General features: G+C 67.5%; 1 protein-coding gene across 2 annotated transcripts; it reads left to right on the plus strand.

The window, feature by feature from the left end:
• The first annotated feature begins 542 nt into the window (after positions 1 to 542).
• Positions 543 to 24,011, plus strand: ARHGEF2 (Rho/Rac guanine nucleotide exchange factor 2). 2 transcript variants are annotated; one of them, XM_074164446.1, is made up of 26 exons: positions 543 to 829; positions 1,083 to 1,257; positions 2,028 to 2,124; positions 2,402 to 2,441; positions 3,506 to 3,620; positions 14,202 to 14,352; positions 14,875 to 14,942; positions 15,130 to 15,193; positions 15,479 to 15,608; positions 15,718 to 15,827; positions 15,924 to 16,070; positions 16,969 to 17,219; positions 17,318 to 17,443; positions 18,244 to 18,361; positions 18,469 to 18,726; positions 19,701 to 19,777; positions 19,866 to 20,035; positions 20,237 to 20,304; positions 20,774 to 20,965; positions 21,091 to 21,186; positions 21,269 to 21,336; positions 21,432 to 21,473; positions 21,604 to 21,654; positions 22,359 to 22,787; positions 23,643 to 23,832; positions 23,926 to 24,011. In XM_074164446.1, the coding sequence occupies exons 1-26, from the start codon at positions 543 to 545 to the stop codon at positions 24,009 to 24,011; spliced, it is 3,606 nt and encodes a 1,201-aa protein (XP_074020547.1). The 2 variants fall into 2 exon arrangements, with proteins under 2 accessions (XP_074020547.1, XP_074020548.1); XM_074164447.1 differs by lacking the exons at positions 543 to 829; positions 1,083 to 1,257; positions 2,028 to 2,124; positions 2,402 to 2,441; positions 3,506 to 3,620 and adding an exon at positions 13,925 to 13,998 and having other exon boundaries at positions 14,042 to 14,352; positions 23,646 to 23,832.
• Positions 24,012 to 24,396: the final 385 nt, after the last annotated feature.

Genomic DNA, 24,396 nt, shown 5'->3' on the forward strand with positions numbered 1-24,396 from the left:
CCCATCACTGCTCAGTCTATGCCCCCCCCGCCCCCCCCCCCCCCCGAGACTGGCGAGGAGCCGCTCTCATCCCAGCCAAATTCCTGGGCGCTTAATGAGTAACCGGCAACGAGGTGCGGGGCCCCGCTCGGCCTCGAGTGGGTGTTTCTGTGTGTTCCTGCCAACCGCAGCCCCCCCCCCCAACCCCCCCCGGCCCTGTTTGTGCAGGGTTGGGGGCTGGGGGGGGACGAGAACCCTCTCCATCACGACGCTGGCGCTGCGGGGTCGGGGGGCCCCGGCAAGGTCAGTGCTGGGTGCGGGGGGGACACGGCCGGGAAGGGCAGCTCCTCTTTATGGCCGTCATAAGCTTTAACCGGGGGTTTAAAGCTCTAAAAGCAGCCAAAAAACAATTTGGGGGAGCTGGGGGGGTGGGAGGGGGGGCGGTCCTCAGAGCTCGGCTGAGACCACCCCCAACTCGTTTCATGCCCCATGGCGAGGCTTGGGCTGGCCACCCCCGACGCCTCCGCTCCGTCCCTCCCGCAGGGTCCGTCCCCGAGCGCCGCATGGAGGGTCCCGACATCTTCCTGGGACCCTGCGAAGGTGCCCTCTGCGGGGTCCCCGGCCAGAAACGTCGCTGCATGTCGGCCCTGGAGCCCGTCACCCCAACCAGCCCCCCCGGCGGCCGGGCAGGCTGGGGGGAGGAAGAGGAGGATGAAGAGCGCTTTCCGGGGGTGCCCTTACGACGAGCCTGTGCCCTCCGCACCTCCATCCGCTGCCGGGACCCCTTCCGCCGGCACAGCTGGGAGCCGGGCAAGGAGCTGCGGGGGATCCCCGGCTATGACCACCTCAGGTAGCGGGGACCTGTCCCCTTGTCCCCACCCCAGCAGCCGTCCCCCCCCCCTCCCTGCCCTCGCACCGCTGCTCCCGAGCCCCCCAATCCAGGGGGGCAGCATCCCCAGGGGGGAACATCCCTTGCCCCGACCCGCTGGGGGATGCCCCAAGGCTCCCCCCATGGGGATGGGGGTCCTGGTTTGGTGGGGGGGGTGTGTGTGTGTGTCCCCCGTCCCCCCCCGCAGCTCAGGGTCCCCCTCTCCCCACCGCAGCGTGAGCCTCAAAGGGCTGAGCACCGAGGAGCTCGATTCCAGCGCGGAGCAGTTGGACAGGCTGGGGAGGCACCGGCGGGACCCTCGGCGAGCCCCCCTCCTGCACAGCAACGACGACCTGGAGTCCCTGCTCTCCCAGGACGAGGAGGACGAGGCCGACGTGCAGCGGGCGCAGGTAGGAGCCCCCCTCCTCCTCCTCCTCCTCCTCCTGCCACCCCAGGGTGTCCTGTCACCCAGCACCAGGGGATGGATTCAGGGACTGAGCTTGGGTGAGGGTCAGGAACCCCGGGAGGGGGGATCATGATGGTTTCCTCGGGAAAATCCCATCCTGGGTGGCTTTGCCACCATCCTGGGACTGGGTGAGGGTCGGGGACCCCAGGATCATGATGGGTCCCCAGGAAAGTCCCATCCTGGGTGGCTTTACCATCATCTGGGTGAGGGTTGGGGACCCCGGGAGGGGGGATCATGATGGGTTCCTCGGGAAAACCCCATCCTGGGTGGCTTTGCCACCATCCTGGGACTGGGTGAGGGTCGGGGACCCCAGGATCATGATGGGTCCCCAGGAAAACCCCATCCTGGGTGACTTTGCCATCATCTGGGTGAGGGGGTTGGGGACCCCAGGAGAGGGCATCATGATGGGTCCCCAGGAAAGCCACATCCTGGGTGGCTTTGCCACCATCCTGGGCCTGGGAAGCTCCTGCCCAAGCTGCATTATCCTCTGGGAGCAGCTTTATTTTGGGGATCAACATCAGGGAGGGGAAAATAGCCGGGCCACGAGCCTGGGGACCATCTGGCACCGGTACGAGCCCGGGGTAACCACCCTGGGGACCGGCATCTGCCCTGTGCCACCCGCCGTGCCCTGCCAAAGGGTGGGTAGAGGGTGGCAGGGACCGGAGCCGGTGACCCCGGTGCCGACCCCGGTGCCAACCCTGTCACCGCCGGCAGGAGGATGCTCGGGGGCTACCGGGGTACGGCGCCGGCGGCCGCTGCCTCTCCAAATCGGCATCGCTCAGCGTCATCGACAGCTTCCCCGACCCAGACGGTGAGTGGTGGCACCCACGTGTCCCCCCTCCCCGGGGGGCAGGACCGGGGTGACAGCCCCCGCATCCCTCCCCCCCCCACCCCACCCCCCCCAGGGCGCTGCATCCCCGTCCCTGCCCCGACCTCCCTAATAACGACCCAAAATCGATGGCGCTGCCGCCAAAGTTAATTATTCCTCGGCCTCCCCCCGGCGGCAGCGCGGGACCAGAGGCTTCACCAACCGAAAGAGCCGCCTCCTCCGGCCCCTCTTTTAATTCATTTTTCCTTCGCCGTTGCAGAAATGTCCCCCTTCGCCTCCCAGCAGAGCCTGGTCAATGGGTGAGTTGGGAGGGGACGCACACACACACACACACACACACACACCCCCCCCAGACACAGGGCCGGGGTGTGAATAAGGCGGTTCGGGGACCGGAGAGCCCTGAGGGGAGATTTATAGATTAAATATTGGCCCAAATAGGGGTTTTTTTTTTTTTTTTTTTTTTTTTTTTAATAGCTTGTGGCTGCAGAGAGGGGACGGGACGGCTGGGACCCGACGGGGTCAGGCTGAGACCCGACACACTTCACTCACTCCCAACAGGAACAAACCCCCCAGGGACCAGCAGGCTGGAGGGGACGGTGTCCCCCTCCCTGTCCCCGGGGTGCCAGCCCCCCCCCCCCGCCCCGGCGGGGCATTGTGCCGGTGGCACGGGGCCGCCTCTGTCCCCAGCGCCTGTCACAGCCCATTCCCATCTTCATTAGGGCGGTTGTTCCCGGGCGTCATCGCTCCCGGGGCTGGCCGGGAGCCCCACGGGGGGACGAGCGAGGACAGGGACGATGGGGACACGGTGGGGGGGGGGGTGTCAGGCTGACCCCCAACCACCTCCCCATAAAGGATGGTGCTGCCCGGCCCCTGCGCCCCGCAGCCATGTCCCCCCCGGTGTCCCCAGGGATGGGTTGGGAGCAGGGTTTGTCCCCCACCAAGGGTGGCTTGTCCCCCACCGACGGGGTGTCCCCAAGGAGCCAGGGCCATTCCCAAGCGGGACCACCCAGGAAAGGGGGTGGCTCCACACCCGTAGCACCCCAAAACCTGGGGGTTGCACCCCTACAAACCGGGACCACCACCCCGCTCCCCGAATTACGGACCGGGTGATGGGGTGATGCGGTGGTAGTGGGGGGGGGGGTGTGTGTCACCCGGGAGGGGACGTAGCCACCAGCCTGGTGGCGGTGGGGGGGGACTCGGGGCGAACAGAAGGGGCTCTGTGCTGGCCCCAGCTGGGAGCAGAGCAGCCACCCCGGAGAAGCCGGGGGGCCGAGGCGCTGGGCTCGCTCCTCCCTGTTTCCCGGCCCCGCCGAGGCCAAGGACAGAGGGGGATTGTCCAGGCGGGATCCTCCATCTCCTGCAGCTTCGGCGCCGGGAGCTGCGGGCAGCTGGCGGAGGAGGCGGGGAGCCAGAGCTGGGAAGAGACCCCCCTGGGCCGGACCCTCAGCTTCATCAAGAGGATGACGGGGAAGACGAAGGTAGGGAAGGAATCGGGGCCATTCCCTCCCCAAAACACGGCGATGGGCTTGGGATGGGATTTTGGGGGGTGGGGAGGGGTGGGTTATTTGATGTTGTGCCCTTTGGGGAAGCCGTGCCTCAGTTTCCCCTCTCCGTCCGTCGCCGGCTTTCATGCCTGGGGGATCTAAAAAGGGGGGGGGGGCAAAAAAACCCAAAACCCTGAATGCGCCGGGGGAAGGAGAGTGAGGAAATGAGGCTTTTCCTGGCGACGGGCGCTTGTTTGTGCGTGGAGCTCAACGCCCCCCCCCGACCCCCCCCGGCTCTCCCAGCACCATTCCTGCCTTCGGGATATTTTCCGCCCCCCCCGGCTCCTTCCTGGCTCAGGGGTCGGCAGGACCCTGCTGAGCGTCGTCCCCCCCCCGTGCCTCAGTTTCCCCATTTCTTATGGGGCTATGATAGCGGCTCATGGGGGGCTTTGGTTGACTCTGAATGGCCGGGGGGGGGGGTGTGCAGTGAGGGGACATGGCGGGGGGGGTCCTCTCCAGCCACCGCTGCCCCCTCCCACGATGCCAGGGGCTTAGAGGGAAACTGAGGCACAGCAAATGGTACCTTGGGGACATGGGGGCTGCCGATGCCGCCCACCCCCCCTCCACCACCCACTTTTGGGGGGGTGTGAAGCCCACCTCGTCGGCACCCCCCCGGGTTGCGATTTGCCGCCATGCGAAGCCATTAATCTTCCCCCCCCCCAGCTCCCTCCCCGGCCCCTGATCTCATCCTGCCTCCTCCCTGCCGGGCAGCGGCCGCAGGGATTAACGGCCAGCTGTTAACATCATCACGGGGGCCGCTATTCCCCCCCCCGCCCCGGTACCGCCGGCCAAACACCCCCCCCCCCCCCCCCCCCAGCAAGGCCCAGACCCCGTCCCTCCTCATCCCACCCCGTGGGGGCTGAACCGGGGGGGTGGGGGGGGTTGCAAATTGGTTTAAATCCAGGCTTTGTTATTATTTGTTGTTATTATTTTGATTTAACGGGAGGAAACGGGGGCGGGGGGGGGGGGGGGGAAGGGGGGGGGTGGCTCGGGCCGAATCTCAGCTCAGCAAAAGTTTGTCCTATAAAATCTTGGGGGAGGGAGAAGGGTCCTGGAGGGCTGGGAGCGCTGGGGGTGGTCCGGATCCGCCCCCCCCCACGGTGGGTGGAGGGGGGAAAAGGGGGTCGATGCCGGCGGAGGCAGCGGGATGGGGCGATTGCAGCAGGGATTTTGGGGTGCGGGGGGGAGCGGGGTGCCCACCCCAGCGTCACTGTAGGGCAGAGCCCCCCCCCCTCCGCTCCCCAACACGGTCCCCGCGGTGCTGGTGGCACCAGGAGGCCACCAGCCGTGGAAGGGGGGGGGGGGACAGATCCTGGGTGGTGTGGGTGCTGTTAACTTGGGGGGGGGGGGGTCCCAGGCAGAGGCTGAGGGGGACGGGTCCCTGGGGTGCTGGGGCACCGCAGTGGGGCTCGATGGGGGCGATTTGCGGGGGGGACCCCAATAGAGGGGACCCCGATAGAGGGGACCCCGAGAGGTCCGTGGGCGGCAGAGAGCACCCAGTGTCGCTTCGGGGTGGGGGGGTGGGGTGGGGGGGGCACACAAACTGGAGCCCCAGAGGGTTGGGAGGGCCGGGCTCTGGCCGTGGGGCGCGGGGGGGGGGGGCCGCGGAGGGGAGGGACCGTGCTATTTCAGGAAGAAATCATAATAATAACCCCGAGTGAGCTCCTCGCCGCCGCGGGGCCTCGGCGCGGCCCCTCCCCGGGGAGCCCCCACCATGTACGGCCGGCCTGCGCCCCGGGTGAGTTGCGGGAACGGGGTGGTGGTGGGGGGGGACCCCCGGGGGTCTCGGGGTGTCGGTGCTGCTCCAGCACCCACCGATGACGCCGGGTCGGGGTGTCGCTGCTGCCACCGAGGGTCTCGCCAACCACCGCTGGGGGGGCTCCTGCCCCGGCCGGGGATGGACTGGGTGATGCTGGGGGGCTGCGGGGCACAGGGAGGGGGGGACCCCCAGGATCTGTCCCGTCCCGTCCCCCCCCCGCAATGTTACGGGGCGGCCGCGTCCCCGTGGTGATGCCTCGCAGCGACACCCCGCAGAGAGGGGTTGGTGCTGGGGTGACTTTGTCCTCCTCGGGGGAACCCCACGGTTCCCCCCCAGGGGTGTGGGGTCCCCCCCCGCCACCGGAGCACCCCCATATTTTCCCATCCTGACTTTTTATGGCTGAGCCGCCGCCGCTTCCCCCTTTGCCCTCTTCCCCCACGTGATGCTCGCGGGGCTTTCCAGTGCCCGGATCTGGCCCTGCCACGCGGGGAGAGGCACCGGACCCCCCCACGGCCACCACCGGAGCCCCCCCACCAGCCACATCCTGCCCCGGGCTCCCCGGGTGCCTGTTTGGGGTTTCCTCCCCTCGGTTTTGGGGCTGGTTTTTGGGTGAGGGCCGGGGAGGAGGAGGCAGGAGGGAACTGCGCCGGAGCCGGGGTGGGGGGGGGCAGGGGGGGGTTTGGACCCGGGGAGGAAACGAGAAATTCGGAATTAGGCCCTGGGTGAAAGGGGGAGCGTGACCACATCCCCCCCCCCCCGGGTACACTCGGTGCCGCCTCGCCGAGGGCTCAGTTCTGCTTTCGGCACCACCGTTTAATTAAAACCCGGCCGGGGCCCCCGCCCAGGAACGAGCCCGCGCTGGGCTAACGGCCGCGTGGCCACCCATGGCCGCGCTGCCCACGGCTCTCGGGGGCCCGGGATGTGTTTTCCCCGACGGCTCCCGACTGCTCCTCTTCCCTGGGGAGCATCGTGCAGGGGCCCATCCCTGCCTTTGGGGGCCCATCCCAGCTTCTCCTCATCCCTTCGGGATCACATCCCTGCCTTTGGGGGCCCATCCCAACTTCTCCTCATCCCTTTGGGGGCCCATCCCTGCCTTCAGGGTCACATCCCTGCCTTTGGGGGCCCATCCCGACTTCTCCTCATCCCTTCGGGATCACATCCCTGCCTTCGGGGTCACATCCCTGCCTTTGGGGGCCCATCCCGACTTCTCCTCATCCATTTGAGGGCACATCCCTGCCTTTGGGGTCGCATCCCTGCCTTTGGGGGCCCATCCCGACTTCTCCTCATCCATTTGAGGGCACATCCCTGCCTTTGGGGTCGCATCCCAACTTCTTCTCATCCCTTTGGGGGCTCATCCCTGTCTTCGGGGGTGCATCCCTGCCTTTGGGGTCACATCCCTGCCTTTGGGGGCCCATCCCAACTTCTCCTCATCCCTTCGGTGTCACATCCCTGTCTTTGGGGTCGCATCCTGACTTCTCCTCATCCCTTTGGGGTCGCATCCCGACTTCTCCTCATCCCTTCGGGGTCACATCCCACCCTTCCGTGGGCTCATCCCACCCCATTCCCCCCGGGGATTTGCGGGGCCGGAGCCGGCCGTGCCGTTTCCTTGGCCGCCGGCAGCGGATTTCTGCGGGGGAGATCTCCGCCGATGGGGAGCGGTGGGACCCCCAACCTCGTCCGCTGGCTTTTGGGGCGGTTACTCATGAAGCCCAGCGCCGCCGGCGTCGCTCCTGGTGGCCCCGGGCGGCTTTGTCCCCGTCCCCTTGGGCGAGCCTCGAGCGCCTCCGGGCTCGGAAACGCGGAGAAAAGGGACGTTGCTTTCTTTGAAGATGTTTGCCCCCACCCGACCCCGCAGAGGAGGGGGGTGGCTTTGCCCCGGGGGCTTGGCCGGGTGACACTTGGGGACCGGGTCCCCCAAAAAGCCTCCTCCCCCCCACCCCCCCGGGCTCTGGAGCCGTCCCGGTTCTCCTGGCAACCTGGGAAGCGTTATCTCTGGCAGCGAGCGGGATAAATCCGATAAATCCCAGCTTCTCCCGCCCGGCGAGTTAATGTTCAACCCGGGTGAGGTTACCCGGCTCCCGGTGCCAGGATCCTCGACGAAGCTGGCATTTTAAGGGGAAAAAACCCAATTTTTTCCCCAAAATAATCACCTCCTTCCCCACATTCCGTGGCCGGGAATCTGGATGGGAAAGTGGCTTTTTCTGCCCCCCCCCCCCCGAAAGCCGGTGGGAAGCGTCAGCGGCCCCCCAGCAGCTCCCCGGGGCCGGGATCGATTTGCTCCAGATGGGACGCAAATGCCCCAAAATGGATGAAAAGTGTCACGCTGGGTCCCCAACGCGGGGAGGGGGGGATCCTGTGTCACCCCCAGACTGTGCTTCGGGGAACTGGGGGGGGCTGGGGGGGGGGGGGGTTGGGGAGTCCCGTGGCACCGGGGGATTGAAATCCCGTGGGATTTTTTTCCCCTCTTTTTGGGGGTTCCACCCGGTGATGAGGGGTTGGTGTCACCTGGGGGGGGGGGGACACACGTGTCGTGGTCCCCAAAGGTGTGGGGAGGGGAAACTGAGGCAGGAGAGCGTCGCGGGGCCGATCGGGGGGGGGGGGGGGGGGATGCTGCGGTGTGACCCGGAGGGCCCCATCCGGGGAGGGGGGTGTGGGGGCGATGCTGGGGTGCCCGGTCCCCACCGGGGGGGGCGATCCTGCGCTACCGGTCCCGTCTGGAACAAAGGCCCGCGGGCAGCACGAGGCGGGGGGCGGCAGCGCGACCCGCCCCCGGGGGGGGGGGGGGGGGGGCGGGGCCCTATGGGGGGCGGGGGGGGGGGCGGGCAGGAGCCGAGCGGCCCCGCGGATTATGTCCCGCATCGAGTCGCTGGCCCGGGCCAGGAGGGATCGTGCCAAGGTGGGTCCCGACCCCCCCCCCCCCCCAGACCCTCTTCCTTTGTGAGGGGGGGCTCTTCCCCCCACCTGCTCCCGCTGAGGGGGTTCACCCCCATCCAGCACAAGGGGATTCAACCCCCCCCCCCCAATCCCCCCGCGGTTGTCCTTGCTTAGGTTGGTGCGCCCCCCCCCTCCCCCAACTTGGGGGGGGCTCGCCCCTCCCAACTTGGGGAGGGGGTGTGTCTGCCCTTCCCCACCCAGCTGGGAGGGGGGGGGGGGGACGGTTTTGGGGGGCCCTACCAGGTTGAGGGGGGTGGTGGGGATGGGGTGATGCTCCCAGCGGCGCTTAGAGGAAATGAGGGGGGGGGGATTATACACCTTGGGGGGGGGTGGGGGGTGTCCTAGGAAAGGGGGGGGGGGGGAGGGTCCTCCGCCAGCCCTCGGCGCAGCCGCTCCCCATTGTGCAGCGGGGTCTCCCGGGAAGACAAAAACCCTCCTGCCCGCACCCCCAACCCTGCCCGCACCCCGACCCCATCCCGCACCCCGACCCTGCCCGCATCCCCACCCCAGCCCGCACCCCCAACCCTGCCCGCACCCCCAACCCTGCCTTCACCCTGACCCCATCCCGCACCCCGACCCTGCCCGCACCCCGACCCCTCCCCGCACCCCGACCCTGCCTTCACCCCGACCCCTGCCTGCACCTCTGCCCGCACCCCATCTCTGCCCGCACCCCCACCCCTGCCCTCACCCCCACCTCTGCCCGCACCCCGACCCCAGCCCGCACCCCCTCGCCCCGCTGGCCCCCGGGGACCCCCGTGACCCGCCGAAACGTCCCGCCGGCAACTTCTGCGCCCCCCCCCCAAAAAAAAAACAAAACCCAAAAAACACCAAAAAACCAAAACAACGAAAAGCGACGGCCCCAAACTTCCTCCATCGCTTCGTAACACCCACCCACCCCCTCCCGTCCCCCCCCCTTTTCGTCCCCCCTCCCCGTCAGCCTTGTTTCCGCCGAAGCCCAAGGCCTTGTGGTGGCGTGGAAACCCTCCAGCTCCGGCGGGTGAGGAAGTCGCCTTCTCCTCCTGCCACGGGGGTGGGGACACCCCCCCCCCCCCGCACCCCATCATATTGCCCGCCGCCCGGTAAAAAGACAAAGCCCCCGCCGTCCTTTGGGCGATGGGGAAACTGAGGCACGGGAGAGCCCCGAGGGTGCTCCCCGTCACCCGGGACTTGGCGAGGGGGTGGAAAAAGGGCTTCGGGGGGGGGGGGGACGGACGGACGGGGGGCCGGAGCATGTGGCAATTGCCGGCGTGGCGAAACGATGGGCAAAAAGCGGGGGGGGGGGGGGGGGTTAAGAAGGGGGGGGTGTCCAGCTGGTGCCCGAGCCTGCGCTTGGCAGGGCTTTGTGCGGCTGCTGCGGGTGTGCGAAGGGGGTGGGCGTGCAACGCTCCGCTCCCCCCCCCCCCCCGGGCCTCAGTTTACCCCGAACAAGGGATTTTTTTAAGGTGTGGGGGGGGAAATCCCAGCGCCGGCACTCTCCCCCCCCCCCCGGCTCACGTGGCGTGGAGCCGGCCTTGCGTGCGCTGAGTTTGCGGGGTCTGAGCCGCCTGGGGAGCAGATGGAGGTTTGGGGGTGCTCAGCCCCGAGCTTTGGGGTTTTTGGGGGGGGGGGGGGGGCCCATGGAAGCTGTGGCCGGGGGCGGGGCGGGGGGGGGGAAGTGGTTGTTGGTTCCTGCGCCGGCCGAGGCGGGGGGGGGGGGAAATGGCGGTTTTTGTTTAAAGAAAGTTTCATCAAAGCCCGTTTTGCCCCACCCAGACTGGGCCGGGGGGGGGGGGGGGTCTGGCCTTGTGTGTGTCCCCCCCCCGGGGAGGGGACGGCTCCCAGGCGCTTGGAGAGCAGCCACCAGCCCCGGCGCCAGCTGTCACCGCTTTAGAAATTGGGGGGGGGGTTCCCCATCAAAGGCAGTGGAGGGGGGGACACAGCCGCGGCCCCCCCCCCCACCCCCCCCCCGGCTGGGATGTGCCGGTGGCAAATGGGCTGTGTGGGGACCCCCCCCCCCGCCGTCCCACCACCTTGGGGACCTCATCTCGTGTGGCAGGACCTGCTTTTGGGGGGGCTCCCGGCAGGGCAGCGTCGTGTGTCGTGTCGTCCCCCCCCAGCTGTCTTACCTGGAGCCCCCCAAAACAGCGGGGGGGGGGGGGGGGCCTCCTACGCTGACCCCGCGCCCCAAAACCCGCAGCCTCGCTCCTCCAAGTGGCTTAAAACCTCAGAGGGGGGGCAAATTTGGGGTCAGAATGGGGCTTTTGTGTACTGGCGGGGGGGGGCACCCCCTCTTTTTTTTGGAGGGGGGGGGTGATGGGGGGGGGGAGTGGTCGAGCATCCCCGCGCGGGTTCGGCGGCATCTTTTGTTGCCGGTGAGAACGTCGCCGGCTTTGTTCATCGCCGGGGTGGCAGGCGGGGGGGGGGACGACACACCGTCCCCAAGAAAGGGGGGGGGACACACCGCTCCGTGACACCATTTCGGGCGCCGGATCCATCGCTCAGGTCAGACCTTCGCTTTTTTTGGGGGGGGGGGTCGCACCCCCAACCCTGTCTCTTCTCACCCGGTGATGCCGCAGGTGGCTTTAATTTGGGGGGGGGGGGGGCCCACACACACACGACACTGGCAGGTGGGGTTGTCATCGCCCCAAAAAACTCCACCCCCCCCCACCCGGGTCTGGCCGGTGTTTTTTGGGCTCGGGGGGAGGGGGGGTGGTGGTGGTGGTGATGGGGGGGGGGGATTGGCGCGGGCGTGTTCTCACGCAGGAAGGGAACTGGTCTATATTGGGCGCACTGGTGGCGGTGCCAGCACAAATCCAACCCCCCCGTGGGCGTCGCGCCGGAAAAAAAAAAAAACATACCAAAAGAGAAAAAAAAAACCACCCCCCACCCCCCCCGAATTTCTACTTAAAATGGAGAAACTTTCTGCTCCAAGGTGGGATTTGGGGGGACCCTCTGAACCCCCCCCCCCCCCCCCCCGGTCCGGAGCAGCCGCGGTGCCCGATGCCGGGGTTTGGGGGTGATGCTGGGGGTGGGGGGGTCCTGTTGGGGTTCAACGCTGGGGTTTGGGGGTGGCGGGGGAGCCCCCAGTGTTTGGGGGGGGGGGGGTGTGTGTGTATGGGGATGGAGGGGGTGGCACCACCGCTGGTTTCCCCCCCTCCAGGGTATTTACAGCCACGCGGTGGCTCCTGCCACTTCCGATGTGTGTGTCCCCCCCCCAGCCATGGGGTGCTGCCCGACACCCCCGACACCCCCGAACCCACTGTCAGACCCAGGCGTGGGTGGGGGTCAGTGCCCCCCCCCCCCCCCGGTCACCCCTTGCTGTCCCAGGCCGTGTCCTTGGTGCCCCACCGGCACAGGGACCCTCTTTGCCCCCCCCACCCCCCGGCTGGCACAGGGGGGGCCTTTTGTCGCCCATTGGGCTGGATTTGGGGGTGCTGTCAGAGGGTCCCGGTCCCAAATGCCCCCCCCGCTCCCATCCGTGGTGGGCAGCTGGAGCCCCTCGGGGTTTTGAACCCCCAAATCCCACCCCCCCCCATTCCCCCCTCCCACCCCCCGAGCACTCTCCCTTCTATAGACGGGCTGCCTGTGACCCCCCCCCCCAAAATACTTCCAGGGGTGATGCCGAAGCGTCGTGGGGTTTTATGGCACCGTCCCGCGGTGGCACCATTGTGTCCCCCCCCCGCTGAGTACGGCCTTTGTGGGGTGGGGGGGGACCTATGCAGGGTGTGGGGGTCCGGATGGGGGGGGGACCCAGGCGCTCTGCGGGGTGGGGGTCCGGGGGGGGGGGGGGGGTTGGGGTTCCGGGGCGGGTGGGAGCCGGTGGCGGGGGGGCAAATCCCGGCGGGGGGGGTGCGGGGGGGGGCCGCGGCGGCAGGAAGGGGAGTCGCCTCCCGCCTTTGTCTGGCGGCCGCTCGGTTTCCTGCGGCGGAGCCGGGGCTGGAGCAGCCGCGGGGGGGGGGGGGGGGGGCGCTGCCGGCGCCCCGCAGGGTCCCTGCGGGGGGAGGAGCGCGGCCGGGACAAAACAAGAGGGAGAAAAAACAAACAAAAAAAAAAATTAGAAAAAGGAAAGAAAAAAAAAAAGCGGAGAATAGGGGGGGAAAAAAAAAAAGTGAAGGAAAATGAAAGAAAAAGGGAGGAAAAGGAAAGAAAAGTGGAAGAAAAAGGAAAAAGCGTAGGAAAAGGCAAAAAGTGGAGGAAAAGGAAGCAAAAAAAAAGGGGGGAAGGCCAAAAAAAGGAAAAAAAGGAAAGCAGAATAAAAAAAAGACCAAAATAAAAAGGAAAGTAAAGAAAAAAGAAAGGAAAAAAAAAGAGAAAAGCCAAAAAAAAAAAAGACAAAAAAGGAAAGTAGAAAAAAGGAAAGCAAAAAGAAGGAGAAAAAAGAAAGGAAAGCAAAAACAGGGGCAAAAAAAGGAAAAAAAAAAACCCAACAGAAAAAAAAAAGAAAAAAACGGGGAGGAAAAAAAAACAAGGAAAGAAAAAAGGCAAGGAAAAGGCCGGGCCCGGGAACAATCGCGGGGCAGATGTTGTGGCCGGAGCCTCCGCGGGCGCCGCTCCCTCCCCGCCGGGCTGGGGGCCGGGGCCGGGGGGGTCCGGGGGGGTGGCGGGGCCGGGATGTGCTGCTGCTCCTGCGCCCCGTTCCCGGTGGACGGGGAGGTGGAGGGACCCCTCTGCGGAAAGCGGGGTGAGCGCCCGACCCCCCCCTCCCCGGCTCTGGGTGAACCCTGGCGTATGTGTGTCCCCCCCCCCCCCCCCGGTGTCACCCCTCCTTGGGGACCATGGCGGGGGGGGGGAAGCTCTGTTCAGTCCCCTTCCTGTCCCGTGGGCTCCCGTGGTCTTCCTCACCTTCCTCCCCACCTGCCTGGCTCCTCCTTGGCGGGGGGGGGGTGCTCATCCTCTTGCCCACCCTCCCGGGGGGGCTCGGGAGCGGGGGGTAGAAACCGGGACCCCCCCCCCCCCTTGGCATCATTGAGTTGTGGGAAGGGGGATCAGGGACCCAAAGCGCCGTGGTTTTGGGGGGGCTGGCCTGGAGAGGGTGCCCCGGTGCCAGGCACAGCCGGGTGCCATGGATGGGGGGGGGGGACAAAGGCGGCTCTGTGCCGGTTGGGGCGCAAGGGCGGGGGGGGTCCGAGGCAGGAGCAGCCACCCTTGGGATGCTCGGGATGACGCCGGCTCGCTCCCCTTTTCCGGGAGGGGAGAACTATGGCGAGCCACCGGTGGCACCGGGGTCCCCAAACCGGCCCCCCAAGGGGGACAGCTGGCTTCCCATCCCCCCCCCCCCCCCCCCCCCCCCCTTTTGGGGGAAACAGGGTGAAAACACCCACTTTGGATAAAAAAGGGAGGTGGGGAGGCGCTGGGCTGCCGGCTGCGGCGCTCCGGCGATGTCCCCAGCCCCCATGGGTGCTGGGGAGCATCGTCACACCCCCCCCCCCCCCAGTGCGGCCCCCGCATCTCGTCCCCATTGGGGCTGCGGTGCTTGGGGGGGGGGGGAACACGACGTGTGCTGGGGCGGGGTGGCGGTGGCGGTGGGGAATTTCTCCCGCAGCCGCCCGGTTGTCATGGTTATGGGATGATGGGAAGCACGGGCGAGCGGAGCCAGCGGGGTGGCTTCTCCCCGGCCGCTCGCCCCCCCGTCCTCCCCCCGTCGGGGTGGCAGGACCCCCAGCTGGGGAGCGTGGCGGGGGAGCGGGGGGGTCCCGACTTCCCCCCCCCAACCCCGGCTCCCCGCCGGCATGAGCCGGGTGTCCAAGCAAGCCGGAGGGGGGGTGGTGGCGGCGGCGGGGGGTGGCGGGGGGCGCCCGTTGTGCCGCAGCCCCCTCAGGCGCCCGTCGCCTCTCCCCGGGCAGAGCAAGGAGAAGGAGAAGATGAAGGAGGGGAAGGAGAAGGACGCCCGTTACACCAACGGCCACCTCTTCACCACCATCACCGTCTCGGGCATGACCATGTGCTTCGCCTGCAACAAGAGCATCACGGCCAAGGAGGCTCTCATCTGCCCCAGTGAGTTGCCCAAATGGCTTCGCCCTGGGGGGGGGGGGGGGTGTGGGGGGGGCACGGCGATGCCGGTGGCAAGTGGCCCCTTGCTCCCGGTGTGCCCCCCCCCGGGGGGGTGCGTGGCGCGGAGCAGGGGATGCTCACGGAGGTGGTTTCTCCAGGGGATCCCGGCAAACGCCGGCCTGGCACGTCCCGGCTGCTGCCAGCCCCCCCCCCGGGGTGTCCCTCCTCATGCCCCCCCGCCGGGGTGTCCCTCCTCGTGCCCCCCCCCGGGGTTGGGGGGTGTGTGTGTGGGGGTCTCGGTGGCACCGCGGTGGCTCAGCTGCTCCCCAGCAGCTGCGGCTCCCGGCGTCGCCCGCCCGGATTCCGCCCCCCCCGGCATCTGCTCCCGTCGCTCCGGTGATGGTGGCTCCCCCCCCCCCCCAAGGCTGGGTCCTGTGCCCCCCCCCCCCCCCGCAATGTCTCTGGGGGTGGCCGTGCCATCACCTCACTCTGTGTGTGTGTGTGTGTCCCCCCCCGCCCCCGCAGCCTGCAATGTCACCATCCACAACCGCTGCAAGGACACGCTGCCCAACTGCACCAAGGTGAAGCAGAAGGTGAGCGCCACAAGTGACACGAGCTGGCCGGTCTCAGCCGCTCCACCAGGGGTTTGGGGTTGGTTTTTTGTGGGTTTTTTTTTTTTTTTTTGGAGGGGGGAGAGGGTGTTGGAAGTGGGGGTGTTGGGAAGGGTGGGTGACGTGGGGACGGTGACACCCGCCGTGACGCCTCCGCTGCCTCCCCCAGCAACAGAAAGCCGCGCTGCTGAAGAACAGCTCGGCGCTGCAGTCGGTCTCGCTGCGCAATAAAAGTGAGTGGGGTGCGATGTGCCGGGGTTGGGGGGGGGGGGGGATGATGTGGGGGAGGACAGCCTTCCCCCCCTTCCCCCCCCCCCCCTCCCTCCGCTGCCTGTCACCGAGGTGTTGGGGCAGGGCCAGGTCCCCCCCCCAGCTTTGGGGACACCCCCAGGGGCACTGGGGACACTTCCCCAAGGGGGGGTGCTGTGCCGGGGTGTCCCCTGTGGGTGGTGGGGACGGACTAGGGGGTGATGGGGGGGTGATGGTGCTGACCCCCCGGTGTGTCCCCCCCCCACCAGCCGCCATCCGGGAGCGCCCCAACTCGGCCATCTACCCCTCGGAGAGCTTCCGCCAGACGCTGCTGGGCCCCCGCCGCGGCCGACCCTCCCTCTCCCTTTCCAAGAGCGTCTCCACCACCAACATCGCGGGGTACGATGGAGGGGGGGTGGGAAAGAGAGGGGGCGGTGTGTGTGTGGGGGAGAAATGGGGGGTCCCGGGGTGTCCCCAGTGTCACCATCGTGTGTCCCTCCCTCTCCAGGACGTTCAACGATGAGTCTCCCCTGGGGATACGGCGCATCCTCTCCCAGTCCACCGACTCCCTCAACATGCGCAACCGCACGCTCTCCGTGGAGTCGCTCATCGACGAAGGTGGGGACACGGGACACGGGGATGGGGGGGGGACAACACAGGACGCAGGGCCTGACACCCCCCCTTGGCTCCCACCCACCCCCTGTCCCCGCGCAGGTCCCGACGTCATCCTCAACCAGCTGATGAGCGACTTCGAGACGGACGGGAAGGACTTCGAGGCGGACTCCTGGAGCTTGGCCGTGGACAACAGCTACCTGCAGCAGCACAAGATGGACGTCATGAAGCGCCAGGACGTCATCTACGGTGGGGGGCCAACAGGGGGACAGCCGGGACCGGTGGGACTGGGGAGGGGACACGGGGGACACGGGGTGAGATGAGGGTGTAGGGACAGGGAAGGGGACACAAGGATGGGTCAGAGATGGGAGGGATGGGGATGAAGAGATGGGGGACGTGGGGACAGGGTGGGGGACACAGCGACGGGGTAGGGGACACGGGACAGGGTAAGGGGACACAGGGATGGGGACACAGTGGCGGGTCAGAGATGCAGGAACAGGGATGAAGGGATGGGGGACACAGGGATGAGGGGCACAGGGACAGGTAGGGGACACAAGGATGGGTCAGAGATGGGAGGGATGGGGATGAAGAGATGGGGGACGTGGGGACAGGGTAGGGGACACAGGGATGGGGGACACAGGGACAGGTAGGGGACACGAGGATGGGTCATGGAGGAATGGGGATGAAGAGATGGGGGATGTGGGGACAGGGTGGGGGACACAGGGACAGGTCAGAGCTGCAGGAACAGGGATGAAGAGATGAGGGACACGGGGACAAGACAGAGGACACAGAGACAGGTCAGAGATGGGGTCACAAGGACAGGGATAGGGGACACAGGGATAGGGGACACAGGGATGGGGGACACAGGGACAGGTCAGAGAGGCAGGGATGAGGATGAAGAGAGGGGGACGAAGAGATGGGGACATGGGGACAGGGTGGGGGCCACAGGGACAGGGTAGGGGACACAGTGATGGGGGACATGGGGACAGGGTCCCCACGATGAGTCAGAGCTGCAGGGATGGGGATGAAGAGATGGGGGACACTCGGAGGCGGGGGGGACAGGGTGAGGTGTTGTCCCCAGGGCTCAGAGCAGGCTGGGACCCTCTGCGGTGGCCGTCTCCTCTCATCCCCCCCTCTCCCGCCGCAGAGCTGATCCAGACGGAGATCCACCACGTCCGCACGCTGAAGATCATGGCCGACATGTTCCGCAAGGCCATGCTGGACGACCTGCAGCTGGACCCGGCCACGGTGCAGAAGATCTTCCCCTGCCTGGACGAGCTGAGCCAGATCCACCAGCGGTTCCTGGCGCAGCTCCTGGAGCGGCGCAGGGAGTCCCTGGCCCAGGACAGCAACAAGAACTTCGTCATCAACCGCCTGGGGGACATCTTGGTCAACCAGGTGGGGACGGCGTGGGGCCACCGCAGCCAGCGGGTGATGGTGTGTGTGTGTGTGGGGGGGTACGGGCTGGCTTGATGTCCCTTTTTCCCCCTCCCCAGTTTTCGGGTGCCAGCGCGGAGCAGCTGAAGAAAGCCTACTCGGAGTTCTGCAGCAAGCACACCAAAGCCGTCAAGGAGTACAAGGACCTGCTCGCCCGCGACAAGCGCTTCCAGCAGTTCATCCGGGTGAGCGGACCCCCCACCCCCACCCCCACCCTGAGACGAGGGTTGGGGTCTACCCACAGCTTCCGGGCTTCGTGCCCTGCTGGGAGACCCCTCTGCCAACTCCGTGCCTCAGTTTCCCCAACTGCATTCACTGATGCTCTTAATGTAGTTATGGGACCCGGGAGTGGGGGGACTGCTCATGGGGTGCCCTGTGCTTCCCCCCCTCCCTCTGTGCCTCAGTTTCCCCAACTGTGTCGCTCTCCTTAATGCCTCTTAACATGGTTATGGGCCCTGGAGGGGGTGGCCGTTGCTCATGGGGTGCCCTTTGCTTCCTCCCCTCCCTCTGTGCCTCAGTTTCCCCAACTGTGTCGCTCTCCTTAATGCCTCTTAACATGGTTATGGGCCCTGGAGGGGGTGGCCACTGCTTATGGGGTACCCCGTGCTTCCCTCCCTCCCTCTGTGCCTCAGTTTCCCCAACAGCACAGCTCTCCCCAATGCCTTCTAACGTGGTTATGGGCCCTGGGGGGGGTGGCCGCTGCTCACGGGGTGCCCTGTTCTTCCCCTCTTCCCTCCGTGCCTCAGTTTCCCCAACTGCGTGGCTCTCCGTGATGCTCTTAACGTAGTTATGGGCCCTGGGGTGGTGGCTGCTGCTCACGGGGTGCCCTTTCCTTCCCCCGCTCCCCTCCGTGCCTCAGTTTCCCCAGTTGTGTGCCTCTTCCCAGTGCCTCTAAAGGTGGCTATGGGCCCTGGGGGTTGGGGGCAGCTGCTCACGGGGTCCCCTGTTCTTCTCCCCCCCCCCGCCCCCGCCTCCATCCGGCCAGAGGATGACGCGGTCCCCGCTGCTGCGCCGTCACGGGGTGCCCGAGTGCATCCTGCTGGTGACGCAGAGGATCACCAAGTACCCGGTGCTCATCGAGCGCATCCTGAAGAACTCCAAAGGTACCGGGGGGTGGGCAACACGGGGGGGAGAGGGGGCTGCCCGTGTTGGGGGGGGGGGGAGGTAGCACCCTTGACCGTGTGTCCCCCCTCCAAACCCTTCGTCCCAGACAACGAGGGGGACTCGGCGGACCTGTCACGGGCGCTGAAGCTGGTGAAGGAGCTGATCTCCTCCATCAACGAGGAGGTGCACACGTGCGAGATGAACGCGCGGCTCTGGGACGTCTACCGGCGCGTGGACGGGCGGGCCAAGGTGCAGCTCCGCTGGGAGAGCTGCGTCGGCGTCTTCGGCAAGGACGAGCTCCTGCGGCGCAAGCTGGTCCACAGCGGCTGCATGCTCTGGAAGACGGCGGCCGGGCGCTTCAAAGGTGGGGTTTGGGGTGTTGGGGGGGGGGACACACCGGGGTGCTGGTGGGGACCGGGGTGCTGGGGGATGGAGTAGCAGGGGATGGGGATGCTGGGGGACCAGGGGATGGGGGATAGTGGGGGACCAGGGTGCTGTGGGATGCAGGAACAAGGGGATGGGGATGCTGGGGGACCAGGGGATGGAGACACTGGGCAACCAGGGTGCTGTGGGATGGGGGTGCCAGGGAATGGGGACACGAAGGGACCAGGGTGCTGTGGGATGGGGGTGCCAGGGAATGGGGACACGAAGGGACCAGGGTGCTGTGGGATGGGGGTGCCAGGGAATGGGGATAGTGGGGGACCAGGGTGCTGTGGGATGGGGGTACCAGGAGATGGGGATGCTGAGGGACCAGGGTGCTGTGGGATGCAGGAACAAGGGGATGGGGATACTGAGGTACCAGGGGGTGGGGATGCTGGGGGACCAGGGGATGGAGACACTGGGTGACCAGGGTGCTGTGGGATGGGGGTACCAGGGGATGGGGACACGAGGGGACCGGGATGCTGTGGGATTGCGGGGGACCAGGACGTGGGGATGCTGGGAGACCAGAGAGCCAGGAGATGGGGCTACCAGGGGATTGGAGGTACCTGAGGACGGGGCTGCCAGGGACCACAGTGCCAAGGGATGGAAGGTGCCAGAGGATGAGGGTACCTGCCTTTGGGGATGCTGGGGGACTGGGGTACCGGGGAATGGGGGTACCAGGGGATGAGGGTACCCGGGTATGACGATGATGGTGTATCAGGGTGCCAGGAGAAGGGGATACCAAGGGATTGGAGGTACCTGGGGGTGGAGATGCCAGGGACCAGGGGTGCCAGGAGGCCGTCACCTTCCACGGGTGAATTTGGGAGCAGCCCTGGGACTAAGGGGGCTCTGCGGGGTGGGACACGCCACCGCCTGTCCCCCCACCCCAGCATCTCACGTCCCCGCGCCCCCTCCCAGATGTCCTGGTGCTGCTGATGGGGGACGTCCTCATCTTCCTGCAAGAGAAGGACCAGAAATACACCTTCCCCATGCTGGTGAGCCACCGCCAACCCCCGTCCCCCGCATCCCGGCCCCCCCACGGCAGCGGGGATGGCATCCTGACCCCCGTCCCCTGTCCCGCAGGACAAGCCGGCCGTCATCTCCCTGCAAAACCTCATCGTGCGGGACATCGCCAACCAGGAGAAGGGGATGTTCCTGATCAGCGCGGCGCCGCCGGAGATGTACGAGGTCCACGCCGCCTCCCGCGACGACCGCAACAACTGGATGAAGGTCATCCAGCAGACGGTCAGCCTGTGAGTGGGGGGGGGGGGAGGAAATTGATTTTTGGGGGGGGTCCCCAGGGCCGTGGGGTAGGCGATGGGGAGCGGGAAGGGGGGGGGGGAACAGCTCTGGGTTGGGTCTCCTGAGCCTTGGGAGGATGCAGGTGGTGGGAAGGGTAGATGTGGTGTGATGGAGTTGGGGGGGCCCTGCTCTGACCCCCCCATCCCTTCCAGCTGCCCCAGCCGCCAGGACTTTCCCCTGATTGAGACGGAGATCGAGGCGTCCTTGCGCAAACTGAAAGGTGGGTGCTGTCACCGTGGGGGTCCCCATCCCTGTCCCCCCCCATCCCTGCTCGTACCCCCCCATCCCTGCTCATCCCCCCCGATCCCTGCTCATCAAACCATCCCTGCTCATCCCCTCTGATCCCTGCTCATCCCCCCGATCCCTCATGGCTCCCGCCCTGATCGGGGGATCCCGCCCTGATCCCTCAGGAATGGCTCATCAAACCATTCCTGCTCGTCCCCCCCCCATCCGTGCTCGTCCCCCCCCCCGTCCCTGCTTGTATCCCCCATCATTCCTGCTTGTCCCCCCCCATCCCTGCTCATCAAACCATCCCTGCTCATCTCCTCATCCTTGCGTGTCCCCCCCCCCATCCTTTCTTATCCCTGCATCCCCGCTCATCCCCCCCATCCCTGCCCGTCTCCCCTCGGTCCCTGCTTGTCCCCACGTCCCCACTCATCCTCCCCCCCCCCCCCTCCCCCCCCCCGCAGACCGTATCCAGCAGCACGATCGGAAGATCTCGGCGCTGCTGGAGGAGAAGGTGGGGCTCTTTGCCGACATGCTGGCCCTGGCCAGCGGCTGCGAGGAGCCCTCGCCCACCCTGGCCCCCCGCACCCTCTTCCACTCCGACTCGGCCGAGGGCTCCCGCGGGGAGAAGCTGATGCACGACGCCATCCGGGAAGGTATGGATGCTCCGGGATGCTCCCGGGATGGCAATGCTCCGCGTGGGGAAACTGAGGCAGGGGGCCGGGCTGGGGTTCCCCCTCCCGTGGTGTGTGGGGGCTCATCCCCCTGCGCTTCCCCGCAGTGGAGTGTCTGAAGGAGATTTTCACGTGCGTGGGACGCGACCGGGACCAGAATAACGTCACCGAGGCCGAGAGCTGCCCCAGCCCCAGCGCCAGCAGTAAGACGGGGGGGATGTGGGGGGGGATCTTGGGGTCCCCCGGGGCTTCGGTGGGGCTCACCCCCCCCGCCTCTCCCCGCAGACGGCGACGCTGGCAACTTCAACGGCTCCCTGGAGTTCTGCAGGGCAGATTCGGACGCCGGGCAGCGGGTGAGCACGGTGCGGGGGGGACACACACACCGGGGGGGGGGAACACCCCCACCCTGTGCTGGGACCACCGTGGTGTCACTGTTCTCTCTCTGTAGGATGGGAATGGCAACCAGGTCGTGCAGCGGGTACCCCAGGAGGTAAGGGGGGGGGCAGGATGGGGGAGTGGGATGGGGGGCTCCCTCCCTGTGGTGCTGGCGTGCCTCAGTTCCCCCTCCTCCCCCCCCCAATACTTCACGGGGGCTCACCCTCTGCCCCTCTCCTCCCCAGGAGATCAACCAGCGGCTGGTGAACCTCTACGGGCTCCTGCATGGGCTCCAGGTCGGTGGGACCGTGGGGAGGAGGGGGATGGGGTGGGGGACGAGGTGGTGTCCCCCCCTGCCCGCACCCTTCTGCCTGCACTCCCCTCCCTACATCCATCCCCCCCTCTGCCCTCATCCCCCTCTGCCCTCATCCCCCTCTGCCCTCATCCCCCTCTGCCCGCATCCCCCTGCCCACCCCTGCCTACATCCCCCTGCCCGCATCCATCCCCCTGCCCGCATCCCTCTGCATCCCCCTGCCCATATCCCCCTGCCCACCCTTGCCTGCATCCCGCTGCCTACATCCGTCCCCTTGCCCATATCCCCCTGCCCACATCCCCCCCCCATCCCCCTGCCCGCATCCCCTGCCCACATCCATCCCCCTGCCCGCATCCTCCCGCCTGCATCCCCCTGCCCGCATCCATCCCCCCACCCACATCCCCCTACCTTCATCCATCCCCCTGCCCGCATCCATCCCTCTGCCCGCATCCCCCTGCCCGCATCCATCCCCTCTGCCCGCATCCATCCCCCTGCCCGCATCCATCCCCCTGCCCGCATCCATCCCCTCTGCCCGCATCCATCCCCTCTGCCCGCATCCATCCCGTGCCCGCATCCCCCTACCCTCATCCATCCCCCTGCCCGCATCCGTCCCCCTGCCCGCATCCCCCTGCCCGCATCCATCCCCCCTGCCCACGTCCCCCCCGCCCACCCTGCCTCCCCCCGCAGGCGGTGGTCAGCCAGCAGGACACGCTGCTGGAGCTGCAGCTTCAGGAAGGTCCGGAGAAGCCGTTGTCCCGCCGCGGTTCCCAACCGGCCCCGGCCGAGTCGGGGGCTGCGGGGGGGTCCCGGGGGGGGGAGAAGCCGGGAAGCAGCGAGCTGGCGCTGCTGCAGCGGCAGCACGGGCTGCTGCAGGAGGAGCTGGGCCGGTGCCGGCAGCTCTGCCAGGAGCGGGCGCAGGAGGCGGCGGGGCTGGAAGCGCGGCTGCGGGAGAGCGAGCAGGAGCGGGCACGGCTGGAGCGGGAGCTGGAGGAAGCCCGCCGGCAGCTGGGGGCCCTGCGGCAGGAGGGGGGCCCGCGGGGACGCCGGGGGACCGACCCGCGGCGGAGGAGTCTGCCGGCCGGCGACGCGCTCTATCTCAGCTTCACCCCGCCACAGGTAGCGGGGAGGAGGTGGTGGTGGTGGTGGGGTGTGTGTGTGTGTGTGTGTGTCGTGGGTGGCACGAGTGCGTCCGGTCTCAGCCTGGTGGGGTTTGTGGCTGGGGGAGGGAGAAAGGTGTGCTTATGCATGACATGAGTGCGGCCGGCCTCAGCCCAGCAGCGTTTGGGGTGCAGGGAGGGGTGATGGGGGAAAAAAGATGGGCTCATGCATGACATGAGTGCGTCCAGCCTCAGCCCAGCAGCGTTTGGGGTGCAGGGAGGCCGCGAAGGGAGGAGGAAGGCTGTGCTCATGCATGACATGAGTGCGTCCGGCCTCAGCCCAGCAGGGTTTGGGGTGCAGGGAGGGCGTGAAGGGAGGAGGAAGGCTGTGCTCATGCATGACATGAGTGTATCCGGCCTCAGCACACCTGGATCTGTGGCTTGGGTGTGGGGGAAAATATGCTCATGCGTGACATGAGTGTGTCCGGCCTCAGCCCAGCAGGGTTTTGGGTGCAGGGAGGGGTGATGGGGGAGAGAAGATGTGCTCATGCATGACATGAGTGCATCCGGCCTCAGCCCAGCAGGGTTTGGGGTGCGGGGGAGGCAGTGACGGGGGGGAAGGAAGGATGTGCTCATGCATGGCATGAGTGCGTCCAGCCTCAGCCCACATGGGTTTGGGGCCTGGGGTGGGGGGAAGGTGCACTCATGCATGACACAAGTGCATCCAGTCTCAGCTCATCTGGCCTTGGGGCCTCGGGGGGGGTGGGAAGGATGTGCTCATGCATGACACAAGTGTGTCCGGCCTCAGCCCCCGCAGGTTGGGGGGCACCGGGGCTCAGGCCTGACCCCCCCCTCCCTCCTGCCTCCCTCTCAGCAGCTGAGCCACAGCCCCCACCCCGCCAGCCTCTCCTTCCACCACCCCGCCTTCGCCCCCTGCCCCCGGGAGGAGCTGGATTACCGGGGGGGGGACCCCGACCGGCTGCGGGACGGCGAGGACACCCTGGATGTGCTCCTGGAGGACGAGGACTTGGGGAGCCGCCACTCCCCCCCCGCCAGCCCCCGAGGTGGGTCCCTGGGATGGGGTGGGGGGGTGCGGGAGCCGGCTCTGGGCACCCGCTTTTCCTTGGGGGGGTGGTTTAACCGGTGTTTTTCCATAGATTTCCTGAGGATGCAGGATATTCCCGAGGAGGTGGAGAACAGCCAGGAGCTGAAGGAGGGCGACGGGGGCTCCTCGGACAGTTAGGGACCGGCTCCAGCCCCTCCTGGACCCCCCCCCAGCACCACACGACCCCCCCCCACCCCCTCCAAGGAGATGCTGGGGGCAGGATCCGGCCTTGGGGGGGGTTGGGGAGAGCACCCCCGGGAGTGTTTTGGGGGAGCTGCTAATCCCATGGGAGCCTTATGGGGTTTGGGGGGGGGGGGGTTTGGTTGCCCCCTCCCCTCCTCCAAGCTGGTGGCGTTGTCGGGGTGGGGGGGGGCACAGCAGTTTGGGACTGACCTCCCCCCCCCCCGCCCCAGCTCTGCTCGGATTTATTTATTTATTTTGTTGTCTTGGGGTGGGAGGAGGCGGGCCGGGGGGGGGTGGTCCCCGGTCTGTCCCAGCGCTGGGCAGGATGTGACACATCCCC

The sequence above is a fragment of the Numenius arquata genome, chromosome 27 (genome assembly GCF_964106895.1).
Source record: "Numenius arquata chromosome 27, bNumArq3.hap1.1, whole genome shotgun sequence".
NCBI lineage: Eukaryota > Metazoa > Chordata > Aves > Charadriiformes > Scolopacidae > Numenius > Numenius arquata.

What these genes read in the sequence shown, in the direction of transcription:
- ARHGEF2 (XM_074164446.1), top strand. Translation starts at nt 543, where the DNA reads ATGGAGGGTCCCGACATCTTCCTGGGACCCTGCGAAGGTGCCCTCTGC. An exon ending in CCCGGCTATGACCACCTCAG is followed by an intron (nt 830 to 1,082) that starts GTAGCGGGGACC and finishes TCCCCACCGCAG; the next exon opens with CGTGAGCCTCAAAGGGCTGA. An exon ending in GGCGGCCGGGCGCTTCAAAG is followed by an intron (nt 18,727 to 19,700) that starts GTGGGGTTTGGG and finishes GCCCCCTCCCAG; the next exon opens with ATGTCCTGGTGCTGCTGATG.